Raw genomic sequence first — 18,708 nt, 5'->3', positions numbered from 1 at the left:
AACTTTGGAATGCGAAACGGGCAATGCGGAGGCGGGAGCGCTTGTCAAAAGTCACGGAATTATTCACCCACTACTGGATCAGGCCCGGGACGTTCTAGGTGTCGCATGCTCACAGAGCCATGACGACGCATCTGGCGCCGGCATTGCGCTCAGTATGTCGACGGACATTCAGAAACTCGACACGGTCGTTTTGGGGTGATGCACGCAAAAGTGCATCTGTTCGTGCTGCAGACGTGCAGTTCGGGCAGCCGGTGCACGAGACCCATCCACATATCCTCAAGCCCGGCGAGCGTGAGTGACATGTACTCGACGGTAGCAAAGTTGTCCCTGGCTGATGTGATCGTGTAGTGACACCCGGTATCAGCGCTCTCGAGTATCATCACCGCAGAGCAGCTCTTGCAAAGCAACTCCCACAGAACAGCATCGCCGTGCTCGCAGCAGCCGACTTGAAATATCGATCAGGCAGCGTTTTCTATGAGTTCCACCAAGACCCATACTTCCTTTATTTGACCGGTATATGGCCGCGACTCTACTCTGTGCGAAACTCGGCTGACTTTCACATACAGGTTTCAATGAACCCGAAGCCGTGGCCGTCATTGGTCAGTCGTCAAAGAACAATGAACCACAAACTTGTCGCGATGCTGACTTCAACTAGAGAAAGGACAGTCGGATGTAGAGTACACATTCCATCTATTCGTTCGACCCAAGGATGAGAAGGCAGAGAAATGGGACGGTGCAAGATCAGGCGTGCAGGCAGCACAGGACGTGTTCAACGCGGACGAGGCAGGCGACATTGGGAACATCGCCAACACATTGCCAGCCATCCTAGCAGGGGCTAGCGAGGTATATACTGATATCGGCTCGACGCGGCCCCGGAGCGCTTTCGAACGTTTCGTCATCGGCTCGACCAAAGTTGACGGTTTAGCCCAAGCCTTGAAGAGTTCGAGCGTGCGGCGACTGCGACCTCTCATTAATGAGCTTCGAGTCAACAAGAGCCCTGCGGAACTGGACTGTATGCGCCGAGCTAGTGATATATCCGGAATTGTCATGACACAAGCTATGCGAGGGACCCACACGAGCGAGAAACAACTCTGGGCAGATCTGTCCTACGGATATCGAAGCCAGGGTCTGGATGGAGAGGCATACGTGCCTGTAATTGCTGGCGGTAAAAACGCCCTGGCTATACATTATGTTCGCAATGACGAATTGTTACATGATGGCGAAATGGTTCTGGTTGATGCGGGTGGAGAGTACGGCGGATACATATCGGACATCACTCGATCATGGCCGGTCAATGGTCGCTTTACCGACGCTCAACGAGACATGTACAACATGATCTTGTCGGTGCAAAAAAGCTGTATTAGCCTCTGTCGGGAGGACTCAAATATGTCGCTCGATAAACTCCACCAGATTTGTGAGAACGGCCTCCGCGATGGCCTCAAGGCGCTCGGATTCCCGAAAGGCCACGAAGTTCTGGACAAGCTGTTTCCGCATCACGTGGGTCACTACATTGGCCTTGACGTGCACGACGCACCCGGACATTCTCGGACCGAGCTCTTGATGCAGAATCAGTGCATCACCATAGAACCGGGGATCTATGTCCCGGACGAAGACCGTTGGCCTGAGCATTTCAGAGGGCTCGGGATCCGTATTGAGGATTCGGTCGTGATCGGAAAGGAAGAAGTCGAAGTCTTGACGAAGCTAGCCGTCAAGGAAGTTGACGAGATAGAGTCTTTGCGAGCGTGATACCAATTGTACTTCTAATCTGTATCTTTACAACAGTCTTATCCAACATTCTATAGCGCAACCCACGGAACGCTCGCCTCGTTCAGACTGAAGCGTTATACTCGGATCTCATAGTTCAAATCCTGCTGGTAGCCGACGCTGAGTTGCGGGATCTGTGCGTAACGTCCAGCGAGGATCTGTCGCGTATTCTGCAGAACTGCGATGTACGATTGGCGCGGACCCCATGTCTTCATACACTCCAGGAAAGCCCAAGACATGGCGCCGACATGACTGCCAGCAATGGAGGCATCTGCAGAGGTCTGATCATCACGGCAGCCAGAATACATCCACACCTGCTTTGGCTGCTCGGATTGATATTCAGCCGCGAAGTCCTGCTGGCTCAGCCCATATTGATCCGCATCGGGCTGCTGATGCGTCAAACTTTTGAAGAATGACTGTGCACCGGCGAACAGTTGACGCGCTTCGCCGATATTGCTCATATTGAACCCACCCTGGATCAGGTGTGTGGCTTCGCCGAGAAGCTGCATGCCGGCCTGGACGTTGTCTAAGACGGAGATGTTGCCGTCCTCATCACTTCGATAGATATATGGCAATTCGACAGCAGAACCGCTGTGGCAGCAGTCAAATATGATGAAGAGGGTGCTATCGGGTGGAAGAGCCGTGACGAGGGCGCGATGAAGAATTCCGCTGGGAATCTGACCATTGCCTATCAATCGTGTTAGGGGTGTCACCAGAATAGCACCGCATTGCACATGAACGGAGAACACATACTCTCAAAGTCATATGGAACCTTGTGATCTTGGTCAGCATGAGAATTACGAGTTCAGGCGCCAAGCAATCTTACGATAGTGTCGTCAAATCCAGAAACCCGGACACCGCCCGTATCAGCTACCTGGTGCAACATTAGACAGATCGTAAAATCGATCGTTGAGGGCCGTACCTGACCACCATGGCCGCTGTAGTGCAAGAAATTCGTCGTTCCCGGTTCAGACACAAGCCAACTCATCGCTGCCAGCACTGACGCGAGCAAGGGGCAGTGTAAGTCGACGCGCCGGTAGTTACTAACGAGGATATTGAGTTCTTACGATTGTGGCCATTTGGCCAGAACGGTCCTGAAGGATCAGTCCGATCATCGTCACGAAGAACGACTTGATCTCGTGCATTCCTTGAGTAGCCTGAAAGGGTGGTCAACACCGAAGATCTCGAGCATGTTGAAGTTTGAGCTGCAGCACCATTGGCATCGAGAAACTCTTGAATATTGCTCACATCCTGGTGACAGCCTTGCAGAGCATGTTGGCTACCGACATAGTTGATTCCAATCAATAGAGACTTCTTCCTCTGGTAGCCTCCGTCGTAAGACATGACCGTTTCTTGCGGCACTTGCTTGTTCGATCAGACTGCGCCTGTGGTTACCCTAGGGTTGCCCCAAAACGACAACGTCCAACAAGGGTTGTCGGAAGTACTGTGGTCTTGCACGGAGATTAACGAAGTGAAGAACACAGAGGATATCTGAGTTGGATGAGGATCGATCAATAGAGGACAATAGCTGAGAGCTTTGATTTCCGTACCCGACCCGACGGAGTTCTGTTCATGCGGGGCCCTGATTTGTTATTGCAGCAAGCGGCTGCGTCGCAATCAATGCTTGATGAAGTGAGAAGGCTTGGTGCAGCTCCAGGCCACGCATTCCCTTGGGAATGACGCCCCACTTGAAGCCTCAATGGTGTCACAGTCTCGAAATCATACCTAGCAGGCACACAGCATCTCATTTACAATAATAACCATGGAAATCATTGGGTTTCTGGCCAAGGGTTTCACGTGTTTGTTTTCCCTTTACATGCCCTCCACTCTGCTTGGGTGGATCGATCGAGCCCAGATCCATCCGTCCTTCTTCTTGGATCAAACATGTCAACAGCATCCACAGCCATTTTTTTTTTCAAATCGCCAGTGACGACATAGAAACAGACCACGGATCTGCCTTTCACGCTCTTTTGCTTGTACAGCATATCGAAACGATATCTTGTAAAGTACAGTGCTGTTCGCTGCCTGCGAGATTCGAATACTCTACAGAAACGTATTCGTACATTCTTGCTCGAAATCAGTTGAATGTTCCGGTGGAGAAGTATTGTGGTTAGCACTGGGTGTTACTATACGTGACATGCGCGGTTTGAACGTGTATGATAACAATGATAAATCGTACGTGAGGGAGCGAAGTCGGTCCTACGTGTATGTGTGTGCATAAATTACCCCAGGGCTCGCTCCTTTCATAATAACAGGACTACCTAGGTGGGTGGAAAGTCATGAATTGTCGAGAGATTTCATGACCAAGCCGCTTCAAGTTTGGACCGACGCCCATCCCAGCAACGTCGACCGGCTGATGACCTAAGCCAATAAACAACGCCAGCACCAACCACCAAACGAGTGGACGTGCGTGCACATCATATTCACACGCGAGCAATCCGCCTTCTCCAATACATTTCCATAATAATAATAGTTGGGCATTGCCTGGACATCTGGCCTGTTCTGCTACACGTGCTGCACGCCATCTTGGTTCTTGCCAGTCTGTCCACCCTGACGCAATGGTCCCGGTCGTCACTCTCGAGTGACAAAGCGCGTCACAGGACGCGTGCTTTCCCCACAGGTTTTGGCTGGCTTGCGAACGATACGCTCTCATTTCGCTCGCTGATTAAGTCCACACAACACGTCCGCTACGCATGGCAGTAGCAATCCATTCTCCACAAGAAGTGCCTGGAATGAACATGGCGAGCAGAAGGCTGCCATTGGCAGACGTGCCCAATGCTGTCAACTCACCGATGCGCACAAACACCCTCGGGAGCGGGAAGCGAAAAGCAGGAGAATTGAGAGACACGGTGTACGGGCAACCGCCATTGAAAAAGCAGATCCTGGACGCGTCTGCTCATCATTTGGAGAATGTCGATCCCATCACAAGACCTGGCGTGTCTGCCCGAGGGAGGGATCGCCTCGATGAACCTTTTGCAAAGCGCACCACTGCAGCACCGCCGACTGCATTTGAGAGGAGGCTTGTGTCGTCTCGGGATAAGAAACCGATTGCTCAAACAAAGCCAAAGCAAGTTGTGGAAAAGACACAAGGGAATGGCATCGAGTCTGTCCGACAATGGCAGAGACATTACCGGAAGCAGTTTCCACAATTTGTCTTCTACTTCGATGGTGTCCCAGAAGATGCCCGCTTCAAAGCTATGCGTCAGATCCTGTCCCTCGGCGCAAGAGAAGATCAATTCTTCTCAAAGGCAGTCACTCACGTCGTCACCACTCGCCCAATACCGCCGGAAAATTCAAGCGCTGCAATCGACGACAACCTCAAGAATGTTAACGCCGCTCTGAAATCTGCTCAGCCTGCATCGCTTGCCAATGATCCACGCCGTGGGGCCAACCTCTTCGACGTCCATCTCCATCGGCGTTCTCAGGCAATATCGGCTTCCAACCAACTGGGATTGGAGAGTCGACGACCTTCTACGCAGACCGCAGACATCTTGACACGTGCTCGCGGTCTGGGCATCAAGATATGGGCGCTCGAGAAACTCCAGCGCGTTCTGAGCACTATCCTTGAGACTGACACAGGGGATGGCGTCGCCGTTGACCACCGTGTCCAAGTCCATAATATTCGACACTCTGTCAAGCCTGCCCAGACAGCCGACCTGGAGCAACTGCTCAGGAATGAAAAAGTCAACGGGCCGGCTGACAGAGACATGACTGTAGTGACGCAAGATATGGTTACGCTTCGTGGATGCTTTATTTACATACACGATATGGACGAGAAGACAAAGCCTACCATGGCTCGAGAGTATACCAAACCCGCAAACCGCGAAGAAGGAAAATGGCCTCAATTCAGACTAACACCAATCGGACGTTGTCCATTCATCGAGGATCCAGCCTATAAGAAGAGAATGGAAAACCGAGAACAAGAGGCGCAGGTCAAGCCTGAAGCTTTTCACAAGCAGAATGACGGGAGAGCTTACCGACTCGTCGCACCACAAGCTCCTGGGGAGCGAGAACTCAACCTACGTCGCTCGCCGCGCAAGCTATCACAGAGCAGCAAGAATGATGCATTCAACGGTCTAGACGCCATTTCGACGAAGAGAAATTCGTCTATCGACAACATGCCACCAATGTTCGGGAGCACACAGGCCAATATGCGAGGCTTGCCACGTCTAGTCGCTGGAGAGCCGGTCGCTTCGGGTGTACAGCAATCCAACATCACTTCGGCGATTCGATCGCAAGTCATCTCATCTGCTGCAATCTCTTCAACCGCTCCTGGTATCAATCGACGTGTGGGTGACACCAAGGAAGTGTCCATTCTCAAACGGAAGGTGCTGGAGAGGGGATCTTCGTCATACATGCACGATGTGAGAGCAGCTATCAACGAAGAGCCTGGACCGCCTCCTCGTGCTGCGAAGCGCAAGGCTCAAGAGACACTGGGTGTCCTCCACGAGGACAACGACGACCATGAAAACAGGGTCGAGACTCTACCCAAGAAGAAAAAGGTCATCGATAGAGAGCCTAAAGCGGGTTACTGTGAGAATTGTCGCGACAAATTCGACGACTTCGACAAGGTAAGTTGTATCTTGAACGAATCTATTCCTCGCACTTGAGACTTTTACTAACCTACTGTTCAGCATGTTGTCTCTCGCAAGCACCGAAAGTTCGCGTTGACCAAAGACAACTGGGCCGAACTCGATGACCTCCTCAACCTACTCAAACGACCTCACAAACGAGCCTGAAAGACTTCGTGCGCACCTTGCTCGTTAGGACCCTCCTGGAAGGCTATTACCTCGACTGATCTCGACGTGTCGGTCATCGAAGCCATTCACTTCTAGGGATTATGATCAGCAGAAGTATTTCAGCATGTGTGCTTTCGCCCTTGTCCTTAATCATTATCGATATAGCCAACACTACGGCACAACCTCACTGATGGTGCACAGAGTCGGCATCTACGGACCTTTGAGGTCCGTCAGCACAATTAACGTTATCATGTAATGCATTGTATTAGAGCGATAGCATTAGAAGCGCCTGTCTTAGCGAATCAATATATTTTGAAAAAGAAACCACGGGTCTTCTCGGTCACCAATTGGCATTAGAATTGATGCACCAGACCAATATTGCGCTCGAATTGAGTGTTTCAGAACCATGCTACTCTATCGTGCATCTTATCAGCTTCTGATGTTGTGTGAATGATTGCTGTGCTAGATGTGTTCATGGGCTAACCTGCATGGTGAAATAATATCTCTTTATCAACAGCATCAGCTCTCCAAGCTTCCCAGCTGCCCCCGGACACAAGCCATGTAGCACCATTTTGAATACACGACATTTAGCAGACCAGTCCATTGTACACTCTGACTTTTAATCGAACTCTTATCTGTTTGTACGCGATATACAACGCGCTTCCGAGCTTTGTCGTGAAACAAAGTTATGGCATCGTCATCGTCGCCATCAACACAGCCTCTGGCGCCGCCTTCGCCCGAGGCCCCACCGGCCCTCGACGACGAAGACGACGCAGCCGCCGACCTTCCCATGACGATGGCCGCCTCAGTCGTGCTCGAGCATCTCCCCAAAGACGCCCATCAGGCGCTCGAAACTGCGGGCGCATTGGAACAAGAAAAAGGTACGCACAATGAGAAAGAACACTGTGTGATCGTCTACCAATCGTGAGCTCAGCTTTGGGCTTTTTAAACGATCGGTCCTTTTGGATACCCTCCATTCCTATGCTATCCTTCACACTCGTGTGTGGAAACATGGACTGAATAGGAAATGGATAGTTACCATCCGCCTTTCGCCACTACCAAATACGCCACAGCTGCGCCAACCGCGATTCAAGTGCGCGAGCCATCAACGGTTCGAGTATATCGTGCGATTCCTGCGAAAGAAGTTGGCGCTCAAGGATCACGAGGCGGTATTTTGCTATGTCAATTCGGTATTCGCTCCTGGTCTTGACGAGGGAGTGGGTAATTTATGGCGGGTGAGTGTTTGCCGCGCTTGCTTTCTCACGTTACCTTGTCCTTGATCAGCCTTGGTTTGTCTCGACTCTGCCTATGTCGTACAATTGAAAGCTTTCCGAAGATGACCATGGCTGATGCGATTTATGAATTATCCAGTGTTTCAAGACTGGCGATGACCTCGTGGTCTCTTACAGCATCACACCGGCGTTTGGATAGCTCCATCAAGAGCACAATTCATATCCAGGCAACGGGAACGACAAACTGCATTTATACTCTAACTACCTAGTGATTTTTCTCTGCGATACTGTGAACCGCGATACATCTTCCTACATCATGCTTGCTTTCTGAAAATGATCAATACGAGATGCACACAAGCAGAAGGAGATAAACATGAGGAAGAACAGACAACGCCCGGGATATCACCAACTCCTGTGAGATGCAATCAACGTAATGCAGAGACAATCGAAAATCCTGTCAGATCGCTTCATGAGCGAGGAGTTGATCCACTTGAGTCCTCCGCGATACAGCGTTCAAATTCCGCAAGCTCCTCCTTGGGCATGGGATAAGTATGCTCGGGCGCCGGATAGGAGCGATCCTTGACTTCCACACGATACAAGTCGATGGCCCTGGCCATTTCAGCCCAGACATTTCCAAACTGTTTGACGAATTTGGGAATTTTGCGGCCGGGTGGGAAATTGCCCGCCATGTCAATCTGCACGAGGACCTGCCCGGAGCAGCCATTGCCAGCGCCTATGCCGATGGTCGGGATCTGCAATTGTTTGGTGACGAGCGCCGCGACCTCCGCGGGGACCGCCTCCAGCACTACGCCGAAGGCGCCAGCCTCTTGTACTGCCTTGGCGTCTGCGAGCAACCGAAGAGCGCTGCTGGTGGACTTGCCCTGCACGCGGAACCCACCTAATGCGTTCTGTCGCTGAGGCGTCAAACCGATGTGGGCCAGCACAGGGATTCCAGCTGTTGTGATGCGTTTGATCGTCGGCGCCATGTCGACCCCACCCTCCAGCTTCACGGCATGCACATGGCCCTCCTTGATCAAGCGGATGGCAGACTGCACCGCCTGCTCTAACGAGACCTCATAGCTTCCCATGGGGAGGTCCCCGACGACAAAGGCCGCCGTTGCGCCTCGTGCCACGCTCTTACAGTGCAGCAACATATCGTCGAGCGTGACCTCGCTCGTGTCGGCCAGACCCAAGGCGACCATGGCGAGACTATCGCCTACCAGGATCATGTCCATGCCAGCGTGGTCGGCGACGTGAGCGCTGGGAAAGTCATGTGCTGTGATCATGGCGATGGGCTCCTGGCGGGCGTGCATCGCTTGGAGGGTGTGCAATGTGACCTTCTTACGTTTGGGCAACGGCGACGCACTCATAGGCGAGTGTGACGAGTGTCGAACACCCGATGGACAGTTTGGTGAGGGCCCATGGCCGAAGATCGCTTGTACTGGACATTTCATTTGCGACAACGGGTGTGTGACGTTTATTGGTTTCCGTGTAGCATGTTGCAGGGTTCGGTTCAGGGCACGCGACATCGTTCGGAGCTGATCAGGGTCGACTCGGAGGTGGGACAAAGACTGCGCGAGAAGTGTTGCGCGTCGTGAATTGTCGACGACGGATATCTTTTGTTGCACGAGGGTAAGAAGCGGATTGACTCCATCCTCGCGGCGTGGGAGCTGCGAAAAGGTTTGTTGGCGAGGTGGACACAATTCTACATGCGAACGTGTGAGAACATAAAAAACCGGACGGTTACGTCCTCGGCATGGTGTGTCAGGAAGTGCCTGCTACAGTAACATTTCTTAAGCCGATGTGGAGCCTCAGGCTTCAAGATTACATGCCCCAATTCCGAGACCAGACCGCAATGGGCGCACTAATGCCTCCGCGCGACTCGTGTGGGATGGCCCTTCTCCACCCCAATCTCGGAAGCCGTGTGTGTGTGTGATATCACTAGTCAAAAAGGCCAGAAGCGAGTCGGAAATCTGGCGGGCCTGACTCAGGCTGAGCACAGTGCCATTCACCTGCGGCCAGCGGGCTCGAACCTACTGATTCGTTCTCAGGTAACACCCAGTAATGCCACATCAATGTTGCTGCATCACGGTCTGGCATGTGTTTGATATGCACTGGGACCGGATACCGGGTGCGAAGAGTTGAGTCGCGTGAAACGACTCTGTCGCACTGGTGTGATGGATATGATCGCGTACAGAGACATCCTTCTGATGTCAAGCACAGCCGCCCATCCGTATGGCTTCAGAGGGCACATCTAGCGTAGCGACCTGGTGGTGACCAATTCGGCCAGTCGTGTAGCCCGATCAATTTTCTTTTATGAAAATAGCCGTCTCGTTGCTACTTCAATCCTTGACCACAACGCGTGCGCCGTCCTTGCCCAGGACACCACGTTCTCGCTCCTTAGCCTTAGGACTCCGATCTCGGCCCTTCTTTCGGCTCAAGAAGCCGAGCATACCGGAAGGTTTGTCCATTCGCCGTTGCTCCACACTCGGTCTCGGCGGGGTGTCGTCTCGGATGTAGACGCCGCCCATCGACATGCTGCGCTTCGGACCCCGAGGACGTTGTGACGGAGAAGACGTGTTTGCGCGGATCATTGGACCAGCCGTCGAGGAAGCTAGATCGTTTTGCAATACTCGTGAGTGTGTATATTTCGAATCAGGCTCTCGATCAGCGCCAGGCGTTGTACGATCATGTGAGGATATAACATCCGCCGGCGCCACCGACTCCGCCAGAGTGATCGGCGTCAACGTTGGCGATACCCTAGGGGAAAGTGTTGATGACCGTGTCGAATGGTCTGTCTTTACTTCGGACGTACCATTCGTAAGATTTTGGGTCAAAGTTGTCGTGAAGAATTTGCTTCGCTTTCGCTGCGAATTTTGATTCAATTTATCCTCTGAGAGTCGCACAGCACTAGTCGTATCATTTCTTTGCCGCTCGGGACTGGATGCTGCTTGTGTGTATTTGTCGATGACTGCAGGCGTTGAGTTGTCGCCGCGAGGTGAGCGTTGAAGAGGAGTCTGGCGGCCGGAAGAAGTGCCAGGCAATTGCGTTGAGGGATCTACAGGACTTCTGTCGGGAGGAACAGATGTGTAATCGAATGGCGTAAAGTAGGTGTCGATGTAGCGATGCCACTTTTCAATTTGGATCTCCTGCAGAGTAGCATCTGCGCGCAGCTCTGGCCTAGGCTTCTGTTTCCGTGCTCGTGCTTCGAGTGGCGCTTCTTCTAACAGCAGCTCCTCCAAATCGTAAGTTGCATCAAAGTTGGTCTTCTCGCTCGAGGGGATGAATACAGGTTCAATTTCCTTGCGTTCGAGCGCCTCGAAGTCGATGTCCTGGAAAAATGGATTTTCTGTGAACGTGTTCCAACCACTTGCACCAATTCTATGCCGTTTGTTCTTTTCCAGGAGCGAGCTGATCGCGTGCAAGCAGGGATTTGATACGGGAGGATTAGTTTGCGGAAAAGGCGGGTCGGCTTTGGTGATTAGCTGCGCCAGTTCCTCATGGTTGTTGGCCACAAAGGGTCGTTTGTTGTAGATGCATTCGTAAAATAGGACTCCTAACGACCACCAGTCGCATTCCGCATAGTAACCTCTACCAGCATATACCTCAGGAGCCAAGTAAGCCAGTGTTCCAGATTTGCTGCTGCATGGTCTGCCTGGAACGATATTCGTTGCGACGTTAAAATCACCTAAATGCACATGACCTTCAGCATCAAGGAGGACGTTGTCGGGCTTGATGTCTCGATGGACTATGCGTTGTTGGTGAACATAACGCAAAGCACATCCCAGTTCGGCTATCCAAAACTTCACGGCATCCTCTGTGAAAGTTTTCCGTGAGATGTGAAAGCGGAGGTCACCGCCGTTCATTAGGTCGACCACGATGTACCTATAGAGTTGTCAGCACGGAGTGATCGCAGTGCTGTACGACAGAGGACATCAGTTTGCCCGGCACTTACATGTATTCCACATCCTGGAAGGAGTACCGTAAATTACACAGGAAAGGATGATTTAGGTGCTCCAGCATGTTCCTCTCTCTGATGATATTCTTGACACTTTCCGAACGAAGAACCTCATCCTTTCTGATGTACTTGAGGGCAAACGTCAAGCCGGTATCCTTGCGTTCCACGATTCTCACTTTCCCGAATGCGCCTTTGCCGACAACTCGCAGCAAACGGAAGTGATTGAGGTTGACATCATCGTTGAGATCGATAGGCTTCCCATTGGAATTGCCCATTGAGTATGCCGAAGAGGTGTCCTTGCAAATGCTGTTGCGTATTTCCGATGTCCGATTACAAGTCCGATCGCGTCACTTGAGCACTATCTCCAAACTTCATTATTTTCTCCACAATCTCCGGCGATTCCAGTGTGCGATCCACGCAAACCAGGTCTCGTTTGGTTCGTCTTTGTTGTCTTTGCTGCTGGATGTAATCAAGTGGATAGCTGAAAGGAGCGACTTGCTGTTGAGTATGAGATTCAGAGCCTTCAAGGTCGGGTACGGAAGAGGTTGGTGACGAGATGTTGGAAATGCAAGGACGAACGCGCCGGATGCGGCAAGACAGGCAAGGCAGCCGAGCGGTATGAGTTGAGCGATGAGGTATGCCGGACAAATTCCTGACGAGGGAACTCAAAAGCCACGAGCGAGATCCAAATTCCGATCTTGACGATCCGGGCAAGAACGGGATGTCGTGATGATCTCGAAGATGAGAAGAGAAAAGGACAAGCGGCGGATGGGTTTCAGCTCGCTTTCATCGGCCACGCGCAAGTGTGGAGAGGGTTTCGAAGCACGTTCGCGGCGATGATGTAACCCTGAAACACGCCGGGCTCGCCTTTTCAAATATTCAAAGTTTGGTTCTGCTCCGCCTTTTGGAGAGATGATTGCCGGCGGTGCGACAAGAGAAAGGGTTTGAAAAAAGGTTATTATGTAGATGGAATGCAATGGGCGAGTAGGTGACAGGTGACAGAGGTCAGGTCAGGGAAAAGCGAGATGCGATGTCCTCCGTCTCCCACGATTTGGTGCGGCTGGCCGATCAAAACCGGTGCGGAGGTCGGGCGAACAGATGGACAACAATGCTGTTGTACACAGGATGAGATATAGATTGCTCGATGATCGACCGAATTCAGCGAGGGCAGTCGCCTTTTACTACCCTGAACGCAATCAGACTGTCGTCTCCATGGACGAAAACCACAACGTAAGCGGTTGGCGATCCTTTACGAGGTATTCTCGCATTTCACATCAGTCATTCATCGGTAACCCCCTTCATTCCAGGACGAGGTAGCAGCAGGCAGGCAGGGAACAGGAGCCGGCGCATGCACTGGTCGCCGCCAGTGTTGGGTCTAGCCGAAAGGGCTGTCCACACGGCCAATTTTGGTGGGCAATCCGGCGCCATGGTCGAACGCCATGTGAGCGCCGACCTCACCCTAGCTCGACCACCGTGGATTTCTCCCTCTCCCGGGTGCGTCCGCGCGATGGTCTAATCAATATTCACAAGATGACCGAGGCGCGCGTGCGTCGAGAAAGCTCAATCCGGCGTCGTGGTGAAAACCCCAGGAGTATCGTCATCTCGGTTGCGACGAATTGGGCCGAATATTGAATTGATCAGTGAAAGATAGCGATGGTAAGTATACGAGGACAGCAAGCCTGGAAGCGCACAGCGTCACTCGCCCGACGAATGTCATTTTGGTGGACCGGGATCAGGGACGTGGAAGCAGTACGCACCAGGGAGGATGGCCGATGACAGCCCAGGGCCGCGCAGCACAGGGCAGCCGTCGTGCAGGGTTGCCACGGGGTTCCAAAGAGGGGAGAAGCACGTTGTTGAAGCATGGCATTTGCATGCAGAAGGACCATCAATCCCTCGCCTGCGACAGTAGCTTCCCCAGCCGCACTTTACTTTTCGAATCCACTTATCATTTGCTTGTGATGGCCACAGCAACCGAAGAATCACGACAGCAGCTCGGTGGTTTTCAGTCTGACAAGACGCATCTCGAGATTGTCTTCTATATATGCTACAATCCTGATAAATGCCGAGCTGCAGCTTTGGAGCGTGTGCACTTGTGGCGTGTCCATCTGACGTGAAATTGCGGAATACGACAATTCCGTACTGCAGCCGCCTCAGCCATAATCGAAACCTGGCGCTCATGATATGTATGCGGTGTTGCGAATCCATCACTCAGACGGCCAAGAAGCGCAACTGCTCATCTCATCATTCCGAAAGAGGCGCTTGTGGACGTTGAGCCTGCTGACCGGTGGCGGTGTGCGCACACATCGACACCTGCTGTTGTGTCCTCGAGTGTTGGCAGGAAGCCATGCGCCCATGCGCCCATGCATGACGGCTGCTATTGTGTGCGCGCTTGTACTATAGCAGGAGATAGCATGTCGAGTAAATACAATTTTGACATTGTCTTGATTCTTTGCGACTCTCATCGATCCACTTGATGGGTCTCTCAGATATGCCTGCCTGATCTGAACACGATTTGTCATCGGGTGAACGGTGCTGATCCTATAAAACTTATCATGCGACTGTCATGTCTCTCTAATGGGAAAGGTTCCATCGCTCGATAGGATGACGAGCTGATGATGATCCTGCACTCATCAATCCTACGGTGTGTACTCTTGTGCTGGAACTGCGCTCGTGGCCAGCACATGGCCGCCATCTGATCCTTGGCTCGGCCTGGCATCCTATTCACTTGGCAGGCTATGTCCTGTGTCCAGCGATTGAGTACTACCACTCGAGTCATGTTCATTTCAGGTCGGTCCATGGTCTGCCTTTCCGCACCGAATGCACTGACGAAAAGGTTGGTTCATGAATCAGCGTCAACCTGGCCGGGCGAGCACAGACGTTGGAGGCGTCTAGAGGCTCTAGGCTCGTTTTCTCGTGTCGAGCGAAATTTCCACTGATTTGATCACTTTCGATCGATATCTACTCGGCATTTATTTGTACTGTTCTGAGCAATGACTTGATCAAGCATTGCTGCCGTGTTTGGGACCAGCCTTTGACCTTAGAATGGCCAGCGGTACGACGTGCTACGACGTGCTCGTCGTCGGTGGTCGGTCCAGAGATGTAGACCCTGGCGCACCTGGTTGTGATGCCTACTGTTCGCGCTTGCATGCCCGCCGCCAGATTTGATGCTACGAGGGGTCCCACCTTATTTTCATCCCTCGTCCTGCACCAATTTGGCTCCCACGTGGCCGAAACACGCCTCAAACGGACACTCACCCGGTCCAAACATTTCTGCTCTCGGGCGTTCATGCAGCAGGACGTTTGTCATTCGAGCCACACAAACTACCGCCCGTTGTCCCGAGGTCAGTCTCGTGGTAATTACTTCGATGCATTTTGCATGTTGAATTGACGCCCATCTTGCACTCGCGATGATCATACCGTATTGACCTGCCCAGATCATGGCTTCAGCGCCACCGTGGGCGGTGTGCTTCTGGAATATTGCTGCATCGGTCAAGCGCCGGTCGCAGGTCATTCCTATGTCGGGATCCGTCCGGTGGATCTCCCATCAATCGTCAAGTGGCTTCCGCTTTTCCGATCGTCGAGCCTCACCCGATCTTGGTTGGCTAGTAATCGATTCGTGCCATGCCTGCATTCGGATGTCGCTCCCCGAATGAAATCATTAGACTCGTGCGGCTGAACATCTTGACTCCAACGACACTGCGAGTTGCGCGCGACAATGTCCATCGCTTACAATGTCATGCCCGGCATGAATTGGCCGCGACTAGGGATGCAGGATGTAGCTAGCCTCCCGTTCGATGTGCCACCGCCATGTTCTTCATCGGCATGCCCGCAATAATGGATGTTGGATTTGCTAAGAATAGCGTTGGACACGCAGGGCCTGCTAAATATCACTATGACTATCCTTTCAACGTGAAGGACATGCAACAAACGAAGCAAATAAACGAATGAGAAGAGAGTCACGTCGCAACGCAAAGCTGAACCCGACCGGAACGCCTTCAGCAGATGACAGTATCAAGGACGGCGATAATCATCAGAGCTCATCCATAGTGCCCGCTGGTTCATCATCCTCTCCGTCATCGTCGTAGCTACCAACGCTGCTCATCTCGTCACTGTCGTTTGCCTCGTGTCCAGCTTCGTCGGCGCTCTCCCTCGATGCGTACTTGGCCACGTATTCTAATTCCCAAGCGGATTAGTCTCCAACAAATGGGCGTTTTCTATCTCTTGCGCATCGCTGCACTCACCCTTGACCTTGTTCTCATAGCTTTTGGAGTCCCGCATCAATAGTGCCGCCGCCTCGCCGTTAAGGGGATCTGTAGGGTTGGGATATCGCAACAACTGTGGGAGGAATACCTCGAAAATATTGATCATGTCGTACATTGGCGACCACGTCTGGTTGATGACATCCAGGCAGACGCTACCGGATCTGAAGATTGTTAGCCCATAGACGTCCTGTGTTGTGTTGGGGATTGCTACGCACAATTCGTCGATGTTCGGATGGAAAATGCGATTTACAAATCCAATACTCGGGCTCTTATATGGATATTGATCAGGTAATTCGACATGAATCTTCCATAGGCCGCCGACGAAGGGAGCTGCTAGATGCTTAGCTGGAGGTCCCATAGTCGCACCTTCCATACTCACTTTCTTCTGGGCCTTTGAATCGTACGTAGAATTCTTGCCTGGCAGGGGTCAGCACGTCCAATCAGGCTTGGCGATGTGTAACCAACACTGTCAATCTGTCAGTTTTGTCCCTATTTGCGCGATGCCAATTTGAATCCACTTACTGTTGTCATTGACCAAAGTCACCTCGTAGTCACTCATGAGCCTGGAGCGCGAGATCAGAGCGTGTTCGCATCTTCCGTGTACTCCACCGCCTGCTCTCACATCTTCATGACCTGTCTTTCATGTCAGACTTGGATGCCTGCGCCTCTGGGATTCCATCCTGCTTACATCTGTCTCGATCCGACGCTTTGGACTACTCATTTCGCCGCCGGTTTTCCAATAGCTCTTACTTCTTTTTGTCTCTTTCTACAGTCTGTCTCTTGACGCAGAGAGGACAAATCTCGGAGTTCTGACGCTTAGGTTGGAGTTCTGCCGCAGCCTCTGACTGTCGCACGTTGGTCGCGAGCTTGGGCGAGCGAGAGAGTGAATAATTATTGTCTCACTGTAAGGATTGCGCAAAATGTGTGTTTGACTGAAGTGACAAGCTGGACGTTGACTGATTAAAAGCAGAAGCTGCGAGTTACTGTTGCGGAATGACGGCTTCAGGCAGATTGGAACCAGCAAGGTCGTGACACGAGGCTGTGAGATGGCTCGGCTAGTGTTTTGTGCTCACTCGTAAACATAGACGTACTATACTTCATACGCTTGGATTATTTGGTGTTTGCAGTCCGCCCAGATGTCGGAATATATTGGAAGACTGTCGCGACCACGGATGCACGATATCACTCACAGCCGACAGTGGGGATTGTCACGAGCGCAGTTCCCATTCCCCGGGGTCGGCATCAATTCATATATGGGCAACTTATTTCAATAAACCTTAGAATGCTTCACTGCCCACGGGCAGGTGGTACATATTCAGGCTCATTGCGGGGAATTGGCGATAACGCCGCGATAGCACCCCTGTCATGTGGACCTTGTCACGCTATCTGCCTACCTCGTAGGGTTCGGTCTTGTGTCGACTTTGTTCACTTCGCGGGCTATTCGTTCACCTCATGAACTATTGTCTTCAACACACCCTTGTCATCGACTGTGAAAAGAAAGACAATTGCGTTTTAAATGTGCTCTGAGACTCGAGATCGAAGTTGAACCGACTTCAGAAATCCCAGAAGGCACATTAGTTCAGGCTGCTCCCTACCTTGACTATCAGACGAAGTCATTCCCCCATTCGTCCTGTTCGAACACCCCCCCGTGCTTCACGAGGAAGGTGAATCGCTTCTCGTTGAGAATTCCTAGCTCACGCCACCCAAGCACCAGTTTCTTTGCTTGAGCTGGCGTGCATTGAACGTTATCCTCTAGCCAGCTAGTATGTTCTCTTTCTGAGCGGATTCGCCATGTCAGCGTTCAGCCAATATCGATTACGACGCTTCCGGTACATACCTGTTCGAGGCCTGTCTTTGAGCGGGCGTCGATGTATGTGCAAGTACCTATCTTTGAAGAACATCCGCTTGATCAACAAGTACTCAGCACACTCCAGGTTCACCAGCGCGGATAGCATCCGCTCCGAAGGCGAGAGCTCGAGGAGGTAACGATCAGCCGCAAGGTCTCTCTCCTCTCCCGTGTGCAAAATATCGGCACGCGATAATTTCACGAGAGCTGCTTCGTGATCTAGCACCTCTGGAGCATAGTCGGTTAAAGCCATAGCGTTGAGGTAGTCTGGTGAATGTGGGACTTGCAAGGCACGGAGAAATTCTTCGCGGAAAACGGTGAGCAAGCGCTGGTAGCTACGTGTGTCGTATGGCATTACTTTTCTGAGAGTGATGTAATTTACAGCGTCTAGACTGACCATGAGAGTATCCATTGGAAACACGCTCTGCTATCTGTCAGCTAACGTACTGCGTAGTATATTATCAGCATAATGGTTTACGTAGAACCAACGAATGTTGTGATCCTTGGGTACCAGTCCCGCCAAGATCGATGCTTCAACGTTCTTAATCTGGGCCACTCCAGGCATCCACAGCAACGTCGCGTCTGAGGCTGCGTCGAGCTCGTGAATGTGCTGGGTTTCGATGCGTAGCATGCTATGATGTAACGCCAAACGGTCACAGCGATGCTTGAGCCATCTCTTGATCGCCTGGAAGATTGTACGTCAGCGACCATATACTGTAAAGAATGTTCATCAACGCACCGTACAGGTCACTGCCGACCGTCTGCAACGGAATATCACCAAGGGGAATCGGTAGAGACTTGATGCGTTGAGATCAAAATCTGGAACCAAGGTAGCTGCTATTAAGTCTTTGTCGACTTCAGCAGCCGAGCGCCACGAAGCTGGCGGCTGAAAGTCGGCCATTCTGGT

General features: G+C 52.0%; 9 protein-coding genes across 9 annotated transcripts; 3 read left to right on the top strand and 6 right to left on the bottom strand.

Annotated features, from left to right (window-relative positions):
- Nucleotides 1-11: 11 nt before the first annotated feature.
- K489DRAFT_200929 (peptidase M24) lies at nt 12-1,794 on the top strand. The gene is made up of 4 exons (XM_033599599.1): nt 12-291; nt 349-513; nt 567-599; nt 656-1,794. The coding sequence occupies exons 1-4, from the start codon at nt 120-122 to the stop codon at nt 1,744-1,746; spliced, it is 1,461 nt and encodes a 486-aa protein (XP_033460639.1). The 5' UTR covers nt 12-119; the 3' UTR covers nt 1,747-1,794.
- On the bottom strand, nt 1,718-3,341 carry K489DRAFT_379597 (peptidase C14). Its single transcript, XM_033604691.1, has 6 exons — nt 2,979-3,341; nt 2,832-2,921; nt 2,687-2,763; nt 2,591-2,638; nt 2,518-2,536; nt 1,718-2,452 (listed from the first exon to the last, which is right to left on the bottom strand). Exons 1-6 carry the CDS (start codon nt 3,106-3,108, stop codon nt 1,842-1,844), a joined length of 975 nt encoding a protein of 324 aa, XP_033460638.1. The 5' UTR covers nt 3,109-3,341; the 3' UTR covers nt 1,718-1,841.
- Nucleotides 3,342-4,169: 828 nt separating this feature from the next.
- K489DRAFT_379596 (uncharacterized protein) lies at nt 4,170-6,925 on the top strand. The gene is made up of 2 exons (XM_033604690.1): nt 4,170-6,335; nt 6,399-6,925. The coding sequence occupies exons 1-2, from the start codon at nt 4,503-4,505 to the stop codon at nt 6,501-6,503; spliced, it is 1,938 nt and encodes a 645-aa protein (XP_033460637.1). The 5' UTR covers nt 4,170-4,502; the 3' UTR covers nt 6,504-6,925.
- Nucleotides 6,926-6,984: 59 nt separating this feature from the next.
- K489DRAFT_355742 (APG12-domain-containing protein) lies at nt 6,985-7,934 on the top strand (the record flags this gene model as incomplete). The annotated part of the gene is made up of 3 exons (XM_033602528.1): nt 6,985-7,384; nt 7,539-7,738; nt 7,875-7,934. Exons 1-3 carry the CDS (start codon nt 7,192-7,194, stop codon nt 7,932-7,934), a joined length of 453 nt encoding a protein of 150 aa, XP_033460636.1. The 5' UTR covers nt 6,985-7,191.
- Nucleotides 7,935-8,202: 268 nt separating this feature from the next.
- Nucleotides 8,203-9,105, bottom strand: K489DRAFT_409421 (ketopantoate hydroxymethyltransferase; the record flags this gene model as incomplete). The annotated part of the gene is made up of 1 exon (XM_033607580.1): nt 8,203-9,105. The coding sequence occupies one exon, from the start codon at nt 9,103-9,105 to the stop codon at nt 8,203-8,205; it is 903 nt and encodes a 300-aa protein (XP_033460635.1).
- A 972-nt stretch (nt 9,106-10,077) lies between these two features.
- On the bottom strand, nt 10,078-11,968 carry K489DRAFT_388328 (serine/threonine kinase 32; the record flags this gene model as incomplete). Its single annotated transcript, XM_033606406.1, has 5 exons — nt 10,078-10,349; nt 10,422-10,529; nt 10,551-10,682; nt 10,803-11,620; nt 11,691-11,968. 5 exons carry the CDS (start codon nt 11,966-11,968, stop codon nt 10,078-10,080), a joined length of 1,608 nt encoding a protein of 535 aa, XP_033460634.1.
- Nucleotides 11,969-13,220: 1,252 nt separating this feature from the next.
- Nucleotides 13,221-14,110, bottom strand: K489DRAFT_200732 (uncharacterized protein). Its single transcript, XM_033599598.1, has one exon. The coding sequence runs from the start codon at nt 13,896-13,898 to the stop codon at nt 13,407-13,409; it is 492 nt and encodes a 163-aa protein (XP_033460633.1). The 5' UTR covers nt 13,899-14,110; the 3' UTR covers nt 13,221-13,406.
- A 1,459-nt stretch (nt 14,111-15,569) lies between these two features.
- Nucleotides 15,570-16,676, bottom strand: K489DRAFT_423865 (ubiquitin-conjugating enzyme E2 8; the record flags this gene model as incomplete). The annotated part of the gene is made up of 7 exons (XM_033608257.1): nt 15,570-15,866; nt 15,935-16,116; nt 16,171-16,285; nt 16,335-16,372; nt 16,474-16,518; nt 16,578-16,588; nt 16,644-16,676. The coding sequence occupies 7 exons, from the start codon at nt 16,674-16,676 to the stop codon at nt 15,724-15,726; spliced, it is 567 nt and encodes a 188-aa protein (XP_033460632.1). The 3' UTR covers nt 15,570-15,723.
- Nucleotides 16,677-17,558: 882 nt separating this feature from the next.
- Nucleotides 17,559-18,702, bottom strand: K489DRAFT_409418 (uncharacterized protein; the record flags this gene model as incomplete). Its single annotated transcript, XM_033607579.1, has 4 exons — nt 17,559-17,731; nt 17,793-18,225; nt 18,280-18,486; nt 18,541-18,702. The coding sequence occupies 4 exons, from the start codon at nt 18,700-18,702 to the stop codon at nt 17,559-17,561; spliced, it is 975 nt and encodes a 324-aa protein (XP_033460631.1).
- Between the last annotated feature and the right edge of the window lie 6 nt (nt 18,703-18,708).

The sequence above is a fragment of the Dissoconium aciculare genome (assembly GCF_010015565.1).
Source record: "Dissoconium aciculare CBS 342.82 unplaced genomic scaffold K489scaffold_5, whole genome shotgun sequence".
Taxonomy (NCBI): domain Eukaryota; kingdom Fungi; phylum Ascomycota; class Dothideomycetes; order Mycosphaerellales; family Dissoconiaceae; genus Dissoconium; species Dissoconium aciculare.
The sequence above is the reverse complement of the archived record's forward strand: the minus strand, read 5'-3'. Positions and strand labels throughout refer to the sequence as shown.

Excerpts from the sequence above, each read along its gene's own strand:
- K489DRAFT_200732 (XM_033599598.1), bottom strand. The coding sequence starts at position 13,898 with ATGGATTCGCAACACCGCATACATATCATGAGCGCCAGGTTTCGATTA.
- K489DRAFT_200929 (XM_033599599.1), top strand. The coding sequence starts at position 120 with ATGACGACGCATCTGGCGCCGGCATTGCGCTCAGTATGTCGACGGACA. Across the intron at positions 292-348 it reads TATCCTCAAGCCCGGCGAGC|TGACACCCGGTATCAGCGCT; the intron begins GTGAGTGACATG and ends GTGATCGTGTAG. Across the intron at positions 600-655 it reads CGAAGCCGTGGCCGTCATTG|AGAAAGGACAGTCGGATGTA; the intron begins GTCAGTCGTCAA and ends GACTTCAACTAG.
- K489DRAFT_379597 (XM_033604691.1), bottom strand. The coding sequence starts at position 3,108 with ATGTCTTACGACGGAGGCTACCAGAGGAAGAAGTCTCTATTGATTGGA. Across the intron at positions 2,922-2,978 it reads AGAGTTTCTCGATGCCAATG|GCTACTCAAGGAATGCACGA; the intron begins GTGCTGCAGCTC and ends CCACCCTTTCAG. Across the intron at positions 2,764-2,831 it reads CTGGCCAAATGGCCACAATC|TGCTGGCAGCGATGAGTTGG; the intron begins GTAAGAACTCAA and ends TGCTCGCGTCAG.
- K489DRAFT_379596 (XM_033604690.1), top strand. The coding sequence starts at position 4,503 with ATGGCGAGCAGAAGGCTGCCATTGGCAGACGTGCCCAATGCTGTCAAC. Across the intron at positions 6,336-6,398 it reads AATTCGACGACTTCGACAAG|CATGTTGTCTCTCGCAAGCA; the intron begins GTAAGTTGTATC and ends CCTACTGTTCAG.